Consider the following 20,474-nt stretch of genomic DNA (forward strand, 5'->3'; position numbering starts at 1 on the left):
ACTGTTCTGTTGTTGTTAGGATGGAGGTAGTTAGGGATTTATGATGTTTTAGGCAAGGAAGATGGGTACAGAAGCTAGAGGGTGGGTATTAGCACAGCCTCACATATTTAATCTGTCTCATGGTGATTAGTCAGGTTTTGTGCTATATGAAAGTTTCACCCGTGGGGCTTGCTACTGACTCTTGGACTCTGTGTATATAAGGCCTGTTTAGAAAAAACTGTAAACAAAAAACAAACATCCCCTCCCCCCCAACATGCACCATAGAAAAAGGAAAAAGAATAGAGAAAAATCCAGTATCAGTTTTTAGACTGATAAGGACTAGGTCCGTTTGCAAGGGCTTGTGGGGGAAAAAAAATCAAATCTGTTTTGAAACATATCACACGAGCAACACCTGCCTCTGTGCAACCTTTTAGAAATATGTTTTTGTTATCCTACTTTCATCCCCAAAATACAGCTGCACATATGGCTTCAAGTCCAGGTACACAAACTCCTTTATTATTTCTTGTAAAACACAGTGACTTTGTGAAGTAAGGATGTACGTAATTCAGACCATAGAACCTTGTGGTCTTACTGCTGTGTAGGCTTTGACTTGTCTAGAATATTTAATGAAGAGGAAGATGTACCTTTTATCTTCATAAATGATCTGGAGGATGGTGTGGATTGCACTCTCAGCAAATTTGCGGATGATACTAAACTGGGAGGAGTGGTAGATACGCTGGAGGGCAGGGATAGGATACAGAAAGACCTAGACAAATTGGAGGATTGGGCCAAAAGAAATCTAATGAGGTTTAATAAGGATAAGTGCAGGGTCCTGCACTTAGGACGGAAGAACCCAATGCACAGCTACAGACTAGGGACCGAATGGCTAGGCAGCAGTTCTGCGGAAAAGGACCTAGGGGTGACAGTGGACGAGAAGCTGGATATGAGTCAGCAGTGTGCCCTTGTTGCCAAGAAGGCCAATGGCATTTTGGGATGTATAAGTAGGGGCATAGCGAGCAGATCAAGGGACGTGATCGTTCCCCTCTATTCGACATTGGTGAGGCCTCATCTGGAGTACTGTGTCCAGTTTTGGGCCCCACACTTCAAGAAGGATGTGGATAAATTGGAGAGAGTCCAGCGAAGGGCAACAAAAATGATTAGGGGACTGGAACACATGAGTTATGAGGAGAGGCTGAGAGAGCTGGGATTGTTTAGCCTGCAGAAGAGAAGAATGAGGGGGGATTTGATAGCTGCTTTCAACTATCTGAAAGGGGGTTCCAAAGAGGATGGCTCTAGACTGTTCTCAATGGTAGCAGATGACAGAACGAGGAGTAATGGTCTCAAGTTGCAGTGGGGGAGGTTTAGATTGGATATTAGGAAAAACTTTTTCACTAAGAGGGTGGTGAAACACTGGAATGCGTTACCTAGGGAGGTGGTAGAATCTCCTTTCTTAGAGGTTTTTAAGGTCAGGCTTGACAAAGCCCTGGCTGGCATGATTTAACTGGGAATTGGTCCTGCTTCGAGCAGGGGGTTGGACTAGATGACCTTCTGGGGTCCCTTCCAACCCTGATATCCTATGATTCTATGATTCTATGATTCTATGTCTTTGGCTTCTTTAGAGATGAGATGTAATTTGTGGAGGCAATTTTTAAATGCTTTGTCCCTCCCCCCTTTTTCTTTAGTTCATTGAGATATATCTAGTTTTATAGGATTGGGTATATTCTGTTGAGCAGTTTCTGGGAGATTAATACAATATGAATTTTAGAAAACATTTGTTAGCACATTGCTGTTTTGCCAGACAAGTGCCTTATCAGCTTTATGCGGTTATCAGAGTGATATCTTCCCATGAGATAAATGGAGTGCTCAGTTTTGCTGATTTCCATTTAATTAATTTCTCCTCTAATTTTGCTAATCTCCACTAGTCTTGGTAGCCATTTTATATTTGTCAAGGTTCCTTCCCCACTCTGAACTCTAGGGTACAGATGTGGGGACCTGCATGAAAACCTCCTAACCTTATTTTTACCAGCTTAGGTTAAAACTTCCCCAAGGTACAAACTATTTTCCTTTTTCTGTTGGACTTTATTGCTGCCACCACCAAAAATCTGACAGATATATAACCAGGAAAGAGCCTGCTTGGAAACGTCTTTCCCCCCAAAATCCTCTCCAAACCCTACACCGCCTTTCCTGGGGAAGGTTTGATAAAAATCCTCACCAATTTGCATAGGTAAACACAGACCCAAACCCATGGATCTTAAGAACAATGAGCAATCAGGTTCTTAAAAGAAGAATTTTAATAGAAGAAAAAGTGAAAGAATCACCTCTGTAAAATCAGGATGGTAAATATCTTACAGGGTAATTCGATTCAAAACACAGAGAATCCCTCTCAGCAAAACCTTAAGTTACAAAAAGACACAAAAACAGAAATATCCATTCCATTCAGCACAGCTATTTTATCAGCCATTTAAACAAAACAGAATCTAACACATATCTAGCTAGATTACTTACTAAGTTCTAAGACTCCATTCCTGTTCTGTTCCTGGCAAAAGCATCACACAGACTGAGAGAACCTTTGTTTTCCCCCCCTCCAGCTTTGAAAGTATCTTGTCTCCTCATTGGTCATTTTGGTCAGGTGCCAGTGAGGTTATCCTAGCTTCTTAACCCTTTACAGGTGAAAGGGTTTTTCCTCTGGCCAGGAGGGATTTTAAAGGTGTTTACCCTTTCCTTTATATTTATGACAGTTCTGTAGCTCTGCAAAGTTGTGGGGATCTTATCCAGCTTTAGTCTGTTTAGTTTTTTTTTCCGTGTGGATATTACCACTATACACAGCTCTGACTGAGGAGGCAAGTTTCATTGGTTAATAAGAAGCTGTTGAAAGTGTTCCCTAATTGTTATCTAATGCGTCCAGACGAAGCATTCTGTTGTGTGACCATCCTACAGACTAATCAGAGGCTGGGAGCAGACCTTTTTCTCACATTAAAGGTATGCGGTGTGATTGGGGATTAAGTCAGTGCTGTCGTAACTAGGATTCAATCCAGTAGGAAACAGTAGTTCTATTATTAATAATCTCTTCTATTCTATTCTCCACTCTTAAATGTCATTAATATACGGATTAGATGGGGAGCTGTGGAGTTAAGAGCAAGAGGGCTTGATCAGTTTGTGGGGATATAAATGTAGCTGACATCCCTCCTGATCATTATGGCTTCCACTAGTAGCTTTGGCAGTTTTCACAAAGGAATCTCTACAAATGTGTTCAGAATCTATACTGGAGACGTAAATAACTACAGTGATCACACTTGTGTTAGTAGCATAGTCCACTTTCAAGAGGAATCTGCCTTCTGATTCTGATATTTGTTACTAGCGTTTAAAGAGTAAATAATAACGATTAAAGCTCCTGCATTTTTGTGGATGTGAATGATGAGCTGAATACATTGCTTAACTGACCACTTTTCAAGTTCATCTTGGACATTAGGTGAGCTACCCGTAAAATCACTAATTTTATGTTGCTTGTTGACATCAGTTAATGAAAACTTTCATTTAACTGGATTTTAACTTTCTCTTGTGTTTAGAGAAACTGATCTAAATTTGATTTTCTAGGGTTTATTGGCATTTAGCTCAGTTATTCCAAAACCAGGCCCTAAAATATGGAAGTGGTACTTTGTTCATTGGTCTGGTTAGGAATTGCTGTGCATGAGTGTGTCCTGGTATGCTGTTTCCAGGAGCAAATTCTGTACAAACTCATATACATTATTGCCTTTGGATATCCCCCCACAATTCTAATATTTGATTGTTGACTGTGAAATCTTAGCTTCCAGCTGGATCAGAGTTCTTTGTGCACTCATTAGCTTCTTCATTTCTTTTTACTTTGTGAGCTCCTGTTTCACTACTGTGCATCTTGGTAGCCCTATGGTATCAGTTGAACTGATCCAGTTTCCTGTGAATGGCCAAACTGATACTTTTGTTTCTCCCATTTGAAAGATTAGGTTTTCCTAAAAATATTGCACATAGGTTAGATCTGAAAATAGTCACTTTTGGCCTGATACTGCAATGAGTTCTGTGCAGATGGTCCTAGCAATCATGTGGGAAATCTGTTGATGCAAATGGTACTTTACACAGGTGCCAGAGATCTCACCACAAGGAACTTGTTGCATGGTTGGGGTCTTTCTCTGACAGCTGAATGGCATGACACTCTAATGTGCTCTAATTGGATCTGGGTGCACTGAACACCTCAAGGATATGTCCAGAACACAACACAGGTTGGCTCTGATGAATCTACTGTTCTCCATAGTTGCTATAGAAGCCAGTGGCCTTTCTCTTTCTTCCCTGGTGTCCTCTATTAGAATTCTTTTTGTCGAGGTCTGGCTGTCACCCCATATCTCTCAATGCATCTCAGTAATTTGATTTATTCCATGAGAGTCAGAGTAAGTCTAGATTGAGTCCAAATGAACAGTAGGCTGAAGTGGAGCAGCAGTCTGATATGTCTACTTACTGTGCATATTATCTGGGAATCCGGATTTCCTCTGTATTTAGCTTCCAACAGTCATAACATTAGGTTTTCAAAAAATTAAGGATGACCCCATCACCATGAATAGAACAAATGACATATTAGTTATTTTCTTGAAATTTAATACAAAATATTGTATTTGTGCATATAAATAAGTACTTGGTAACATTGACATAGGGTAATATTAATTGTGTATCAATAGGAGAATTTTTTTTTATCTACACAAATAGACCCGTTGAAGTCTATTGGACTACTCTTGTGAGTGCTCACTCATACGAGTTAAGGTCGTGCAGTCTGGTTCAGAATGTTTGCATCTTCAAAACACATACCCAGTGTTAGCTCAAATGGAATCTCTGCATTTACTAGCCTATCTACTGAGAGCTTTCTAAATATATAGTGCTTAAGATAGTAAATTCTAAAAATGATTATTTGTATCTAAAATAGCTATACGTTCCAGAACTGCCAGACCTTGAGACATTGTGCCCCAAAGTAAGATGCCGTCTAAACTGATATCTTTATGATCCCCTCAGTCTTTGTCTCAATCAAAGCATTTGAGGACAAATTATACCAGCTGCAGAACAGATATTTAGATCAGCATTTTTAGTTCAAACAAAGGTTATTGCTACAGTCATACAAAAGTGCTATAGATTGGAGTACCATTTCAGTGTTCTGAGACAGGCTCTGTTACCATCTCTCCTTTTTTGATGTACTGCTTGTATCTTAGTCTTTATGCTAGTGTTCGCCAGTGGTGTATTATGTCTGTTGATGAAGAGAGCTGGTAAAAGTAATAAAAAAAAGGAGACGCTTAGATATAAGCTGAAAGGACAGAAACAAAAACACACAACAAAAAAAAAGAAGAAAAGCACAGAAAATAAAGTTTTCTAAAATTATGGGGCCAGATCCTTCACTGGTGTAAATCAGTGTAGCTGCATTGATGTTAATGGGGCTATGTTAACTTACAGCGGCCAAAAATCTGTCCCATAATTTAAAATATATTTTAAGGGTATGAAGAATGGCATGGTGTGTTATATTTTCTCTGGTGTTAAGTATTGTTGTACAGTACTTTAAATGCAAACCAAGTTCCTGGTTCTAAGAGTTTCTGAGTGTCACTGGCTCCCATTGTTTTAACAGAGCCTGGCTTGATGGCCTTAAATTAAAAACTATTGTGGTTCTGTCAGACTTTTGTTTAAAAAAAAAAAAAGGCCTGATCTTACTACCTTTTAAAGTCCATGCCAAATCTCCCACTGACTTTAATGGGAATGGAATCAATCCTGAGAAGAGCATGCTTATTTCAAGTGACTGTGACCCCCATAGGTGCTTGCTTGCTTGCTTGCTTAAGAGATGCAAATAACATAGAAAGCTTGGGGACTGCATGGGCTCTTAGCATCGCTAACACAACTCTGTTCTTCCTGCACAGGCATTAATACCATTTTAGTGCATAATTCAAAGGGTAGATATACCCTAAAGATTCTTCCATGTTGTGAGAGGTAGTTCTTCCTCTCGGAGTTTAAGGAACTGGTAGGGTGGTTTTATAGAAACAAGCATTAAAGCCAAGAATCTGTCCTGGCCTGCATGACATGAAGAACTTCATAAGTGTGGGTTTGTTAAAATGTTCTGGATGCTATATTGCACAAAGCAACTGGATAAACAGGAGCATTAGAAAATATTTTAGGATTAGAAGATTAAGAGTAATTGGCAAATGGAAAACTGGATAGTACAGGGGATTGGTAAGGGATCTACAGCCTTTCACCTCCTCGTTAGTGACTGAAATGTGGCCCAGGTAATCAGAAATGAAGACTGATTTACATCTGATGCTCCAACTTCGTTGCCTGGTCCAGTTGCAAGTAGGCAAAAGTCAGTTTTTGAGAAATCACCATGACCATGTACATCCTAATCAACAATCACACCAGAACCCAAGGATTTCATGGCTGCAGAGGCTGAATTTACATGATCAATCCTTGAGTGGTATGCGCATGTAGGACATTAGTTCCTACAGGAAGAATTTGCTTTCTAAAATAGATAAAGAGAGTAACTGGCAGATACTATGGATTCCTTGGTAGACTGCTGTTCTGTTAAATCAGAAAAATAGTCTAAGCCATTTGCCATAATAATGAATTCAGGATTGGCTTTGGAAACGAGAAAAGCAAGTAAAGTTGTGAGGGAGAGTATTCTGGGTCAGCAAAATCAAATAAAAACACCTTCTTAGATTTAAAAGCACTGAAAAAATCTTTATACTCTTCCATAAAAAAGAAACAAGGGATGCATGCATCCTATAATAATTAAAAAATGAAACACAAACAAACAAAATAAAACCCCAACCAACCCTCTAAAACGCTAAATAGGTCATGACATCATCAAGAGTTAGAGACTTAAATAAAGGCAACATACATTCAAATATCTACCAGAAATGTTTTATAAATAAATTGCCTTTGTAAAGTGCTTTTCAACTGGATCTAAGCATATTAAAAACATGAAATCTCCAAACACTGCCCATCTTTCAGATGGGGAATCTGAGCCACAAAGTGATTAAGTGACTTAGCTAAGGTTGCAAAGCCAAGACTAGAATCCAGGAGTTCTGATGCCCACTCCCTTGCTGTAATTATTAGACTTATGGGGAGCTAAAAATTCTAAAACACCAGCACATGAAAGAAGGGTGGCCCAGTTGTACAAAAGAGTGTACAGTAAAAACAAGGCAAAAACCTTCCCCCAGCTACAGGTGATGTTCTATAGAACACCCAGTAAATGCTCTAATGAATTATCTTAATAATGATGAGTAAGAGCAAAATAAAGATACAGATGTTTTGCACATCTAATGACCAAATGGTTGAGGCTATATAAACACCTTAGTTACTTAAAAACTACCTAGGAATACATTTTATATTGGAAAACCCCAGAAGGCCTTTAATACATTTTGAATACTAAATATACACAGAGGCTTGTAGCTGCTATGGAAGTTAGATCTTGAAGGATTGAGAGTACCCAAAAGAGTGAAGAATGCACTTGAAACTGTTCTAAGTAGTAATCATCTGTAAGGAACACTGGAGAAACAAGATGGGCAAGGTAGTATCTTTTATTGGGCCAACTTCTGTTGGTGAGATAGACAGACAAACTTTCATGCTTACACAGAGCTCTGAAACTTGTCTTGTTTGCCAGCCGCAGTTGGTCCAATAAAATATATTACTTCACACACCTTGTTTCTCCAGTGTTTCATACACCTGGTTACAGTCTAGAACAGTTTTAAGTGCATTCTCTACTCTTTCGTTTGGGTAGCCTCAATCCTTCAAGATCTAAGATGACTTAAGTTGTCTCTCTAATATCCTGGGACCAACGCTGCTACAACAACACCGTATGTAAGGAATACTGACATTTAACAAAATCAAACTTCCTCTTATCAGGTTCTTTTATATTTTCTGGCTGTTTTTAACAATAATGGAAAAGAAGCACAAATTTAATTCTACTGAAGAGATGAACTGAATCCCTATGGTGATTTTGGTCATAGCCTGTTAGCATGGCCAGTTATTTAAGACTGAACTCTATTGATAATTGTTGACGTTCATGAATGGATTAAACTATTAACTAAAAAGAGTTTGGATTTTTAGATGCTTTAGATGAGTGATCCTTACTAATGGGATTTATTTCAGTTTAATCCATAACAGGCTCAGATCCTCAAAGGTATTTAGGCTTGTAACTTCCATTGAAATCTGTGGCTGAGGTGGGAATGGGACCTGGACTCCTGAGTTCAAGTCCACTGCTCTAGTCACTAAACTATTTTTCCATCCTAAAGAGGGCCTGCTACAGAAGGAGAATGCTGAATGTGAGTCATCCCTCTGTGTATCTGCCTGGGAGCCATAGGTTTGAGGATGTTTTTTTAACCCCAGCCCTGCTCACTCTGCACTCCTGCTTGTGGGAAGAGTAAAGTTGGACTCCACAGCTCTATTAGAACTGCAGCTTTTTAGTGTTGCTTTGTCCTCTTCCTTGTGATTTTTGTGCTGGCAGGGAACACATGGGTTAGAAAGTAAAACACAGAGGGTGTGAGGGGAATGGGAATGGGAATGAACTGTTGGAGTAAGTACCTGAAGCTAGCCATCACCTTGGAAATTTCAGAGAAATATGGATGGAGTATGTTTTCTTTCGCTCCCCCTCCCCCCTTCTCTCTCTCTCTCCCCTTTATTCCATTCTCCCTGGAAAAGGAAAGAGAGCAAGAGGAAAATATATATATACACACAGAGAGAGAGAATTTGCTGTCCTTACATAGAGATATGATATGTAACTGAGAAATCTGAAAGTCAAGCCAAGACTTGAGTAGAATACACGAATCCAAACGCTTTGGCAAATGGGATAGGCTTCATCCAAATTCGGCTGGCTGAAAGCTGAGGCAGTTTTAGTTTGTATCATTACTACTTTCCTTCAAGTGCTTCTGCTAGCCTTGCTACATGGAAGCTAGTTTCCTTGTTCCTTTACCTGATGACCCTAGTGGAGGCTTTAAATAGGTTTTCTGTGCTTGAAAAATGACTTTTGGTTGTAATAACGTTAAGATGACCTTATGTTACCTTTCACGTATACCCTCTGCTAATGGAATCCATTATTTTAAATTGTGGTAGGGTACTCAGTGAAATGCCGGTCCAACAATCGGTAATCAGTTACATTCCAGTGTTTTAAAGATTTTTTTCCCCTCTGTTGCAACTAGTAAGCACAAGATATATTATAAATTCTTAATTCTCTTTTATCCTTGCATTGCGGAGAAGGAGGTTAGCATGGGATACTGAACTTGCTATGTAGGGCATTCATCAGGATTAGGAAAAGTTACAAAAATATATTCATTTACAGCTACTCTGTTGGGTAAAATACTGATATGATTAATATGTTTTTCCAATGTACATTCCAATGTAATTAGCAACAAGCATCATTTGGGCTTATTGTCATTCCTGCTTCCTAACTGATGTCCAAAGGGCGCCTGCCCTGCAAAGATGGACTTGTTGTCTGTAGGCTCTCTAGATGGACTCATAAGAATAATGGATGTATTTACTCATAAAAGCCACTTAAGGTAAAGTATTTTGGCTGGTTGTTCAGTGCAAAAGCAAAATAAACAAACACTGAATGAAAAAACAGATCTCCTTGCAACCGAGTTAATCACACACAGAGTGGCTGTTATTTTCTGTTTTCCTTAATTCCTTCAATGCCCCTTTACATTAAAGGCAGAGATGTTTCACTGAACATCAGCGAAACTTTGAACATTTGAAATAACGTGATGGATGAGGACCAAATGAGCCAAATCCTGTGGAGTAGCTGCAGTTCTCACGGACTTCAGCGGATCAGGCCCAGCATGTTTTGCCTCCATTTTTTGCTATCCTGTTTTTAGCAATAGGAACCAATGACCCTCTGCAGTAGTCAGTCCCCCAAAACTGCTCCCTCCCAAAGAACTCCTCAGAGCCAAACTCTTAGCTTGAAATTGGGACTCTGAAGCCCCATAGTAATGTTAAATCCTGGTTATGGATGCCATGGTGCCTTTCGATCTCGTGGTTATCTATTTAAATAACTTTGCCAGACACACACAGATTTCATTTCAGCTTATCAGAAAAAAGTTTTAACCAGCTCATTGAAATCATGTTTCTTTAAAACAAGAATCAGAGGCTGAAAAGCATCTTTATACCATGATTTAGCAACTTATTGACTCACTATATGTATTTTGTGCTGATGGCATACAAGGCATAGCATCTTATACTCCAAGCTAAATGGCTAAAAGGCATTTATATTATATGCATTTTAAAATGTTTACATGTCGTGCTCTTTGTATGTCTGAGTCTTTCCGTATGGTGTGATTCTGGATGAGCAGTGATCACATGCTTGCTCTGTGGCACAGCTGTTGAAGAGGGGAAGAAAAATATAATTACACCATTTGCCTAATGCATTATAACTGAATCCCAGAGAAAAGCAGTAATTCACTTAACAGTTGGGGGAATGAAAATCTGAGCCTGCACGGAGTGTGTTGAAACGTTCTACGCCCTTGTTAAAGCCCTTCTCACACAGAAAAATCCAAGGCATGCCACTGCCGCATGGAAGCTTCCACGACATCTCTGCTTATTTGGAATGGTATACCAAGGGTGAACTGGGTGAAGGGTGGGTGGGTGTAAAAGGTAATTGGTTGCTGAATATTGTGTAATTGTTATAATTCAGGAAAAGAAGTAAAGCTGTGGTGAGATTTTTGTCATGAGAGACTTTTTCCCCTTCCCTCCTCGGTTCCTTTTTTGGCCATCAAACCAGTTGTACAGGAGCAGCAAATCTCTCTATGATGTCACAAGGCAGGTGTGGTGCACTCATGGGAAGGGCAGGACTGCCTGCTATGAGAACAGAGATTTTAATAACATAAGCCTGGAAGCCTTGCTTCCTTCCTTCCTGCAATCCATGTGCTCATAGATCATGAGAACAGTTAAGTAGACCTACCTTTTTTTTTTTAAATTAGTGATGTCATGATTTTGGGTGTAGTAAGTTTCTTTCTTTGCCACATGCCATTTTTCTACAGTAATTTTTCCATCCTTATTTTACTGAGTTAGAGCTCTTAATAGGAAAAGAACAGAAGATTTCCTTGGAGAATGTCTGCACTGAGTAATCTTTGAGAAAATTGCCTTTCAGTTCAGAGAGCAACCCCCATATTTCTAAAAAGGAGTCTCAGTGGATACTGGATGTTGTTGTAAGAATGCTCTTTATATGAAGGAGTGGATGTAATCAGGCACAGTCAACTGAATTCGGTTTTCAAATTTCATTTTTGTGCGTTCAGATTCATAAAACTGTGGTACTCCTTGTGCTGTAATACTGACTTCCACTCCAAATTCTTTGTCATATTGGCAGATCAAGACTTGGGGCCTGATCCTGTATTCCACACTCAGCTAAAACACTCACAAAAGTCTCCTATTGAGGGATATCTATATTAGCTTGATTTTAAAGAGGAAGATGGGGTAGTACTTTAGAGCTGACAAAGTGGGTATTCACCCACGAAAGCTTATGCTCCAATATGTCTTTTAGTCTATAAGGTGCCACAGGACTCTTTGCCACTTTTACTTTAGAGCAGTGAAGGATGGATGGTACAGTGGTAATAACCTGGTACTTTAGAGAGCTGGGTTCATGTCCCTACTCTGCCACAGACATCCTGTGTGTTGTTGCGTGAATCACTTAGCCTCTTTGCATCTCAATTCTCCATCTGTAGAATGGAAATAATAGTACTTCCCTACCTAAAATGGATGTTGTGAGTTAAAGATTGTGATGTGCACAAATGCAACAATAATGGTGGCCATATAAGTACAGAAGATACATAGGAATTAGCCAAGAGATATCCAGGTCCAGCTCTATGAAACTGGGCAAGTCTCTTTCACGTATGCGTGCCTCCATTTCCACAACTGAAAAATGGGCACAATATTTATTCAACTTTGTAAAGCACGTTGAGATCTTCAGATATAAAGTGCTGCAGAAGTGAAGGGTTTTATTACTATTTTATGACATAGTTGTTACAAATGAGACATTGGTGATGTAGATCTTATTAAAATTTATCCTTAAATTTTTGTATGATTCCTTTTTTTCCCATTTGGTTTTTGAATAATTCTTCAGTATAGCTAAAATTATCTCATTCTTTTTTCATAGGTTACTTTAGGTGGAACCTTTATCGGCATTGGACGGAAAACTCCAGATTGCCAAGGCAACACCAAGTACTTCCGCTGCAAATTCTGCAACTTCACCTACATGGGCAACTCATCAAATGAACTAGAGCAACACTTCTTACAGACTCACCCAAACAAAATGAAAGCCGTCCTTCCCTCCTCTGAATCTGGGAAACCTTCAGAGAAAAACTCCAATAAATCCAGTCCTACTCTTCGATCATGTGATTCTGGAGACTTGGGGAAGTGGCAGGACAAAATCACCGTAAAAGCAGGAGACAACACACCAGTTGGATACTCGGTGCCTATCAAACCCATAGATTCTTCTCGACAAAATGATACAGATGCCACCAGTTACTACTGGTGTAAATTTTGCAGTTTCAGCTGTGAATCATTCAGCTCTCTCAAACTATTAGAACATTACAGCAAACAGCATGGGGGAAATCAATCAGGAAGCCTTCATCCAGATCTAAATGATAAACTTTCTAGGGGATCTGTCATTAATCAGAATGACCTAGCCAAAAATGCAGATGGGGAACTAGTAACAAAGACAGAAAAGGGCTCTAGTGTGGCAAAAAAGAAAGACTTCTCTAGCAAAGGAGCAGAGGATAACGTTGTGACAAGCTACAACTGTCAGTTCTGTGACTTTAGGTACTCAAAGAGCCATGGCCCAGAAGTAATAGTGGTGGGCCCACTTCTCCGCCATTATCAGCAGCTACACAACATTCACAAATGTACCATTAAACACTGTCAGTTCTGTCCTCGGGGCCTCTGCAGCCCAGAAAAGCACCTTGGAGATATTACTTATCCGTTTGCTTGCAGAAAAAGTAATTGTTCCCACTGTGCTCTCTTGCTCTTGCACTTGTCTCCTGGGGTGACAGGAAGCTCTAGAGTCAAACACCAGTGCGATCAATGCTCATTCTCCACTCCTGATGTAGATATTCTCCTGCTTCATTATGAGAACGCACATGAAGCCCAGACATCTGATGTCAAACAAGAAGCAAATACCCTTCAAGGGATGGATGGGCCACTGACTCTCAAAGAGAACAAAGAACACTCATGTACCAAATGTGACTTTATTACCCAGGTGGAAGAAGAGATTTCTCGACACTACAGGTACAGTGAATTTTAAAATTACATATAGTAACACACAAAACAAACAAACCCTGAACACTTCTATGAAATGTCAGGGATCCTAGTATACTGAAGAAACTCGAAATTAGATCAAAATGGGAATACATATAGGTGTATCTCTGTATCTGTTCACACAGTGCCAAATCCAACTCACATTTACTTTGGTCAAACTCCAGGTGAGTCAATGGAGTTATTCTAGATTTAAACCAGTGCACCTAAGAGCAAAATTTGGACTTGTGTGAATGCTGTGGTTCCTGCATATTTGAGATTTGCTGTGCTGTTTTCCATCTGAAATACTTCTAGCTACCTTCTGCCAGAAAGCTGATATCTTCATTTATGAAGGGAATCCAAATGTTTTTCTTCCCAAGACTGACTATAGTTCTATTTCTTTCATGCTTTATAGTACAGTACTCTTATTAACTACCTTATTGTAATATTTTCCATCACAATTCCAACAATTCAGTGATTAAGGACATTCTGCTGTTGTTTAGTATTCCTTTTAGGGCTGTTGATCAATCACAGTTAACTCACACAATTAACTCAAAATAATTAATCGTGATTAACCACTTTGTTAATAGAATACCAATTGAAATTTATTAAACATTTTTGGATGTTTTTCTTCATTTTCAAATATATCTATTTCAGTTACAACACAAAATACAAAGTATATAGTGCTCACTTTATATTATTTTTAATTACAAATACTTGCACTGTAAAAATGATAAACAAAAGAAATAGTATTTTTCAATTCACCTCAAACAAGTACTGTAGTGCAATCTCTTTATCATGAAAGTGCAGCTTACAAATGTGGGGGTTTTTGTTACATATCTGCGCTCAAACAAAACAATATAAAACTTTAGAGCCTACAAATCCACTCAGTCCTACTTTTTGTTCAGCCAATTGCTAAGAGATACAATTTTTTTTTACATTTACTGGAGATAATGCTGCCCACTTCTTAATTACAATGTCACCTGAAAGTGAGAACAGGCGTTTGCATGGCACTGTTGTAGCTGGCATTGCAAGATATTTGTATGTCAGATGTGCTAAAGATTCATATGCCTGTTCATGCCTTGGCCATCATTCCAGAGGATATGCTTCCATGCTGATGACTCTCGTTAAAAAATAATGCGTTAATTAAATTAATGACTGAACTCCTTGGGGGAGAATTTTATGTTTCCTGCTCTATTTTACTCGCATTCTGCCATATATTTCATGTTATAGCAGTCTCGGATGATGACCCAGCACATGCTCGTTTTAAGAATACTTTCACTGCAAATTTGACAAAATGTAAAGAAGATACCAATGTGAAATTTCTAAAGATAGCTACAGCACTTGACCCAAAATTTAAGAATCTGAAGTGTCTTCCAAAATCTGAGAGGGATGAGGTGTGGAGCATGCTTTCAGAAGTCTTAAAAGAGCAACACTCTAATGCAGAAACTACAGAACCCAAACCACCAAAAAAAGAAAATCAATCTTCTGCTGGTGGCATCTGATTCAGAAGATGAAACTGAACATGCATTGGTCCGCACTGCTTTGGATTGTTATCGAGCAGAACCCGTCATCAGCATGGCTGCATGTCTCCTGGAATGGTGGTTGAAGCATGAAGGGACATATGAATCTTTAGCGCATCTGGCACATAATATCTTGCAATGCTGGCTGCAAAAGTGCCATGTGAACGCTTGTTCTCACTTTCAGGTGACATTGTAAACAAGAAGCGGGCAGCATTATCTCCTGAAAATGTAAACAAATGTTTGTCTGAGTGATTGGCTGAACAAGAAGTAGGACTGAGTGGACTTGTAGGCTGAGCGATTGGCTGAAGAAGGACTTGTGGGCTCTAAAGTTTTACATTGTTTTATTTTTGAATGCAGGTTTTTATTATACATAATTCTACATTTGTAAGTTCAACTTTCATGATAAAGAGATTGCACTACAATACTTGTAGTGGGTGAATTGAAAAATACTATTTTGTTTTTTACAGTGCAAATATTTGTAATAAAAAATAAATATAAACTGAGCACTGTACACTTCGTATTCTGTGTTGCAATTGAAATCAATATATTTGAAAATGTAGAAAACATCCAAAAATATTTAAATAAATTGTACTCTATTATTCTTTAACCGTGTGATTAATCATGCAATTAATTTTTTAATTGCGATTACTTTTTTTTAATCGCTTGACAGCCCTAATTCCTTTCAAATTGGGAGCAGGCACGCTTTCATCTGTTGATGCCATCCCACAAGATACTTTTCCAGATGATTATTTTTATGTTGTTGGTCTAAAGTGTCACTTTATTTATTTTTAAGTGTTAGCATCGCTATATGAAGATAGAAAGAGCCAGTCTTCCAATTCATGTCCTTATGGCTGTCAATTCCCTGAAAAACCTTTTGCGGTAGATCCTCAGCTGTTGGAAATTGACTTCAGTGAAGCTATGCCAGTTTATATCATCTGAGAATTTGGCTCTCTGATTTTAAAAGAACAGTTTGTTATACATTTTGGAAAAACTGGGTTAAAGATTAAGTAAAGAATCTTAAATACATTAAACATTTATGACCAAAGAGTCAGTGACAACCACAGAAAATCCGGACTTCCATCACCATTAAAGGATTTTTGCATAGAAGCCATATATAGTGATGACAAAAGAAGATCCAGTCTCAGACCTCTCTTAAATATATGAGAGCCTGTGATGCATTTACTAGATTCCAAAACATTGAGAAAGTAACGAAGGCAGACTATAGTATAGTGCTTTAATAGAGCTTAAAACAGGGGCATCTAAACATTGCCCACAGAGGGCCACATTGGCAATATGTTGGGTGCCCATAAAAAAATGGAGCAGATTGCTCGTCTTTAATTTGGGGCTGTAGCCTCCAGAGACTACAGGTCCCAGCATGCAGTGCCCGATTTTTGATTTAAGTGGGCCACAGGGATGTTGTGGGGATTAACTGGTTAATGTTTGTAAACTGCTTTGAAGATGAAGAGTAGTATCTAAGTACTAGATATTATTATCCAGTCAGCTTTGGGCCATGTTGTATAACTCCATGGGCAGCACTTTGCTGCTGGGGCATGGCATGATTTTTTTTTTTAAGCTGTTAAAGATTTTATTTTTAGGTATTTCATGGGCTGACATGGCTTCTCTACTGGAAAAAAATTGTTTTGCTGCAGCTGGTAATTTAATTTTTTAAGAAGTACGTTCAATTAAAATGCCTATTCCTGAGAAAAAGGGAGGGAGAGAGGACAAAATTTTCAAAACTGAGTGCCTTAAATTAGGCGCCTAAATCAGTGGCCTAATTTTAAAAAAATGCTCAACACCCAGCAGCTCCTACCAATGTCAGTGGGAACTGATATGTACTCTGTATTTTTGAAAATCAGGAGATTTTAAAGGTCTAAATATGGACTTGGGTACCTAAAATTAGGCTCCTTTATTTGAAAAGCTTGTGAAGAATTCTCTAAACCTTTAGCACACCACACCCTCATGTACTTTGTAGATGTCATATAACTAGAATCACAACTCCCTTCCCTCAACATCTCCCAATTTCTGACATGTCTCACTTTAAAAATGTGTATTGTTCTCATTTTTCATGTCCCTTCTCCTATAAAATCACACATCTGTAGTTTAATTCTGGGGAAAAGAGTATAACAACTATTTAGAATCTATTAAAAAAAACTAAAATGACTTTTCCATAGATAGTAATTTTATTTAAATACACATTATCTTTTGATCCCATAGGATAGAAGCATGGGGCTATTCCATTTGGAAAGGGAGGAGTTTTTTACTATATAGTGGTATACAACTTCCATGTCTACCTTCAATGAGGAGTCCTTGTGGCACCTTAGAGACTAACACACTTATTTGAGCATAAGCTTTCATGGGCTAAAACCCACTTCATCAGATGATAGTCTCTAAGGTGCCACAAGGACTCCTCATTGTTTTTGCTGATACCGACTAACACGGCTACAACTCTGAATCCTATATAGTTGGTCCTGGATGTACAGGTGAAAAGATACAAGAATAATTCCAAGAAAAAAAGATCAACTTCTGAAACATATTTGTATCTGTGAATTAGGTGGCACACATAAGGTATAGCTAGCCTGCAATTAGACACCCTCCCCCCTTGTAGGGCACAGAGCCCAGGGTCCAGCCCAAGCCCACATGTCTACGGCTCAATGAAACAGCCCCGGAGCCCAAGCCCTGTAAGGCAAGCTAGCTGGCACAGGCCAGCTGTGGGTTTTTAATTGCGGTCTAGACATCCCCATAGAGCACATGGTGGTGTGATGTAAAGATTTTAATCAATGGGCTGATGTTCTTTGTGACTTCCTCATACATGAGCAAGACTTTAGACCTAGAAAGTATTTATGCCACACAGCCATGTATTCCATACATATATATAAAGAGAGAGAGAGAGAGATACAGATATATAAGAACATAAGAATGGCCCTACTGGGTCAGACCAAAGGTCCATCTAGCCCAGTATCCTGTCTTCCGACAGGGGCCAGTGCCAGGTGCCCCAGATGGAATGAACAGAACTGGTAATCATCAAGTGATCCACCCCATCTCCCATTCCTGCCCATCCTAGCTATTAGTAATTGATGGACCTATCCTCTGTGAATTGATCTAGTTCTTTTTTGAACCCTGTTATGGTCTTGGCCTTCACAACATCCTCTGGCAGGGAGTTCCACAGGTTGACTGTACATTGTGTAAAAAAATACTTCCTTTTATTTGTTTTAACCTGCTGCCTATTAATTTCATTTGGTGACCCCTAGTTCTTGTGTTATGAGAAGGAGTAAATAACACTTCCTTATCTACTTTCTCCACATCAGTCATGATTTTATAGACCTCAATCATATCTCCCCTTAGCCATCTCTTTTCCAAGCTGAAAAGTCCCAGTCTTATTAATCTCTCCTCATACGGAAATATAATTATTATTATATAATAAAATAATGTGATAGTTACTCTCAGTTCCACCACTGTGAGGGAAAAATACAGCAAAACTCGCTGCTGGCAATTTATATACTAAGAAGCTGAATGTATCCCAACTATAAATATATAATTATGCATTGTATGGGCAGAAATGGGGTTTTTCAATTCCCATATTTAATTTTACCATTGGCAAATACTGAATGCCGTGGATCTGCTTGCAACCTGCCTGAATGGTTGAGTCCATGAACTCCCTTTTGTGTGCATCTTCAATGACTTTCAAGAATCACAGGTATACGCTGTGCATCCTGTTTTTTTTTCTGCATCTTTCTGGCTGTACATCTGGAATATCATTTTTGTCTGTTTGCTTAAATATTATTTTTGTGTCATTGTCCTCCAGTATTATCCATCTGCAGTGCAGACCTTGGCAGCCCTTCATTACTGACAACATTAGAATTTGAAAGAATAATTAGCTTTTCATGTTGTCTCCCTACAGAAATATATACTTAAATTTAACACCACTCAGTTTTTCCTTCACATGTAATTTGTAGGCTGTTCAGTTGAATTCAAAGTTAATGAATCACATTGTACGTCAGTGTAGTTGTGTTTAAACCTGCCTAAAATGTGCTTACTTAAATAGATCTCCAAATGGCTAATTGTCCTACATTTTCTATTGTTTGCTGTGTTCGTGCCGTGTTGGTCCCAGGATATTAGAGGGGAAAAGATGGGTGAGGTAATCTTTTATTGGACCAACTTCTGTTGGTGAAAGAGCTGTGTAGTTTGAAAACCTGTCTCTTTAATTAACAGAAGTTGGTCAAATAAAAGATATTACCTCACCGACCTTCTCTCGCTACACTTGGTACTAATTTAACTATTACTCACACCCCATTGTACCCCTGAAGAATCAGGAGATATTCTTTACATTTCATTGAGAGCTTCAGTTATGCAGTGTACTCCAAAGGTGTGTTTTACTGTAATGGATTAAACAATTTCTGCATGGATAATATGTACTCAGATATGAGGATTTTGGGATCTTTGGATGAAAAGTTGTTTACTGTAGAAATTAGAGTAGGTAAGGAAGTTATATTTTTTCCCACCAAATTTTTTTTTTCGTAATTTTTGCATGTTTTTTGTTGAAAGATCAAATATCTGAAACCAAAATTATTTTGATTTTTGGCAACTTAATAACCTTCAGAGTTCAGTTGCCAAAAGGTGGGGGGAAAAACCATTTTTCTGTTTTGACCATAGAAGGAAGAGTGGTACTTGCTTTTTCACCAACACCATTTTCTTCTATTCCTCACTTTTCTTTGGAAGTCTCTCATCCTAATACTGATCAACCCTGACACTATGTGCTGTATCTTATCTCATAAGATCACAGCCTGAGATGGTACAACCACCATCCAGTTGGTAATGATCACTTTTGAAACACTAAATCAATTTATTATATAGCGTGCTATGCAAACTGCTTTTCTTTTAAACTTTCTTGATTAGCTTTTTGGGGCTCACTTCACAAACTACTATGGAATTTGTCCCATTATGAACAAATAGTAGATTTCAGTTCTGATTTAAAAATGAACAAACAAATCAGCCCTTCAAGTTGTTTCCTGGACTGGTGCCAAGCTAGGAAGAAAAATCATATGTGCTCATGTAGCTTTTTTGTGTTGGGCCAAATTTGTACTCCGATCCGTAATGATTAAATTATTCACATGTATGCAGCTTTCAACAGTTGCTCAATTTTCGGTTGGTGGGTATAGAAAATTTAGTTTAAGATCTGTGGCCAAATCCTGGTTTGTCCAGTATATCTACTACTATTGTACAAGTCTGAGGTATTGAGCTATCCAGTTGGGATCAGAAGTGTTTTTTTATGTAGATTAGAAAAGGGTATGTTCTAAAAGAGCCTATCTTTTTATTCTACCTTTTATTCTATCTTTTTATTCTCCAAAAAGGCCCTAATTTTTCCCACTCCCACTGGGTGGTATATGTATAAAAAGATACACAGGCAAATTAAGAAATCCTCATGTAATTTTCTGTGGGTGGAAAAAACCCACCCTTTCTAAAGAATTAAAAATGTACAAGCTTTCAGAGTAATAAAAGTGCATTTAAACAGGCCCGTGCCTTAGTTATAATATATAGTTAAAATCCCTGTCTGGCTGCTGCTATACTGTACATTTATTTGTTTCATTCGTATCATAATGGTGGTATATACAATCTGGATCAAAAATATTTAGCATGCACCTAATAAAGCCAAGTTAGACAGAAAAAGATCAGCTGCCTGAAGGTGTGATATCTGTAGAAAGGAGC

At 38.5% G+C, this 20,474-nt stretch overlaps 1 protein-coding gene across 2 annotated transcripts in view; it reads left to right on the plus strand.

The window, feature by feature from the left end:
• The window catches only part of TRPS1 (transcriptional repressor GATA binding 1), a 262,838-nt gene that overhangs the window by 50,553 nt on the left and 191,811 nt on the right, over positions 1–20,474 (plus strand). For both annotated transcript variants that reach the window (XM_073330288.2, XM_073330289.2), the window contains exon 4: positions 12,113–13,242. In XM_073330288.2, the coding sequence (XP_073186389.1) occupies positions 12,113–13,242 (1,130 nt within the window). The remainder of the gene's footprint in view (positions 1–12,112; positions 13,243–20,474) is intronic.

Source organism: Lepidochelys kempii, chromosome 2 (genome assembly GCF_965140285.1).
Source record: "Lepidochelys kempii isolate rLepKem1 chromosome 2, rLepKem1.hap1, whole genome shotgun sequence".
Taxonomy (NCBI): domain Eukaryota; kingdom Metazoa; phylum Chordata; order Testudines; family Cheloniidae; genus Lepidochelys; species Lepidochelys kempii.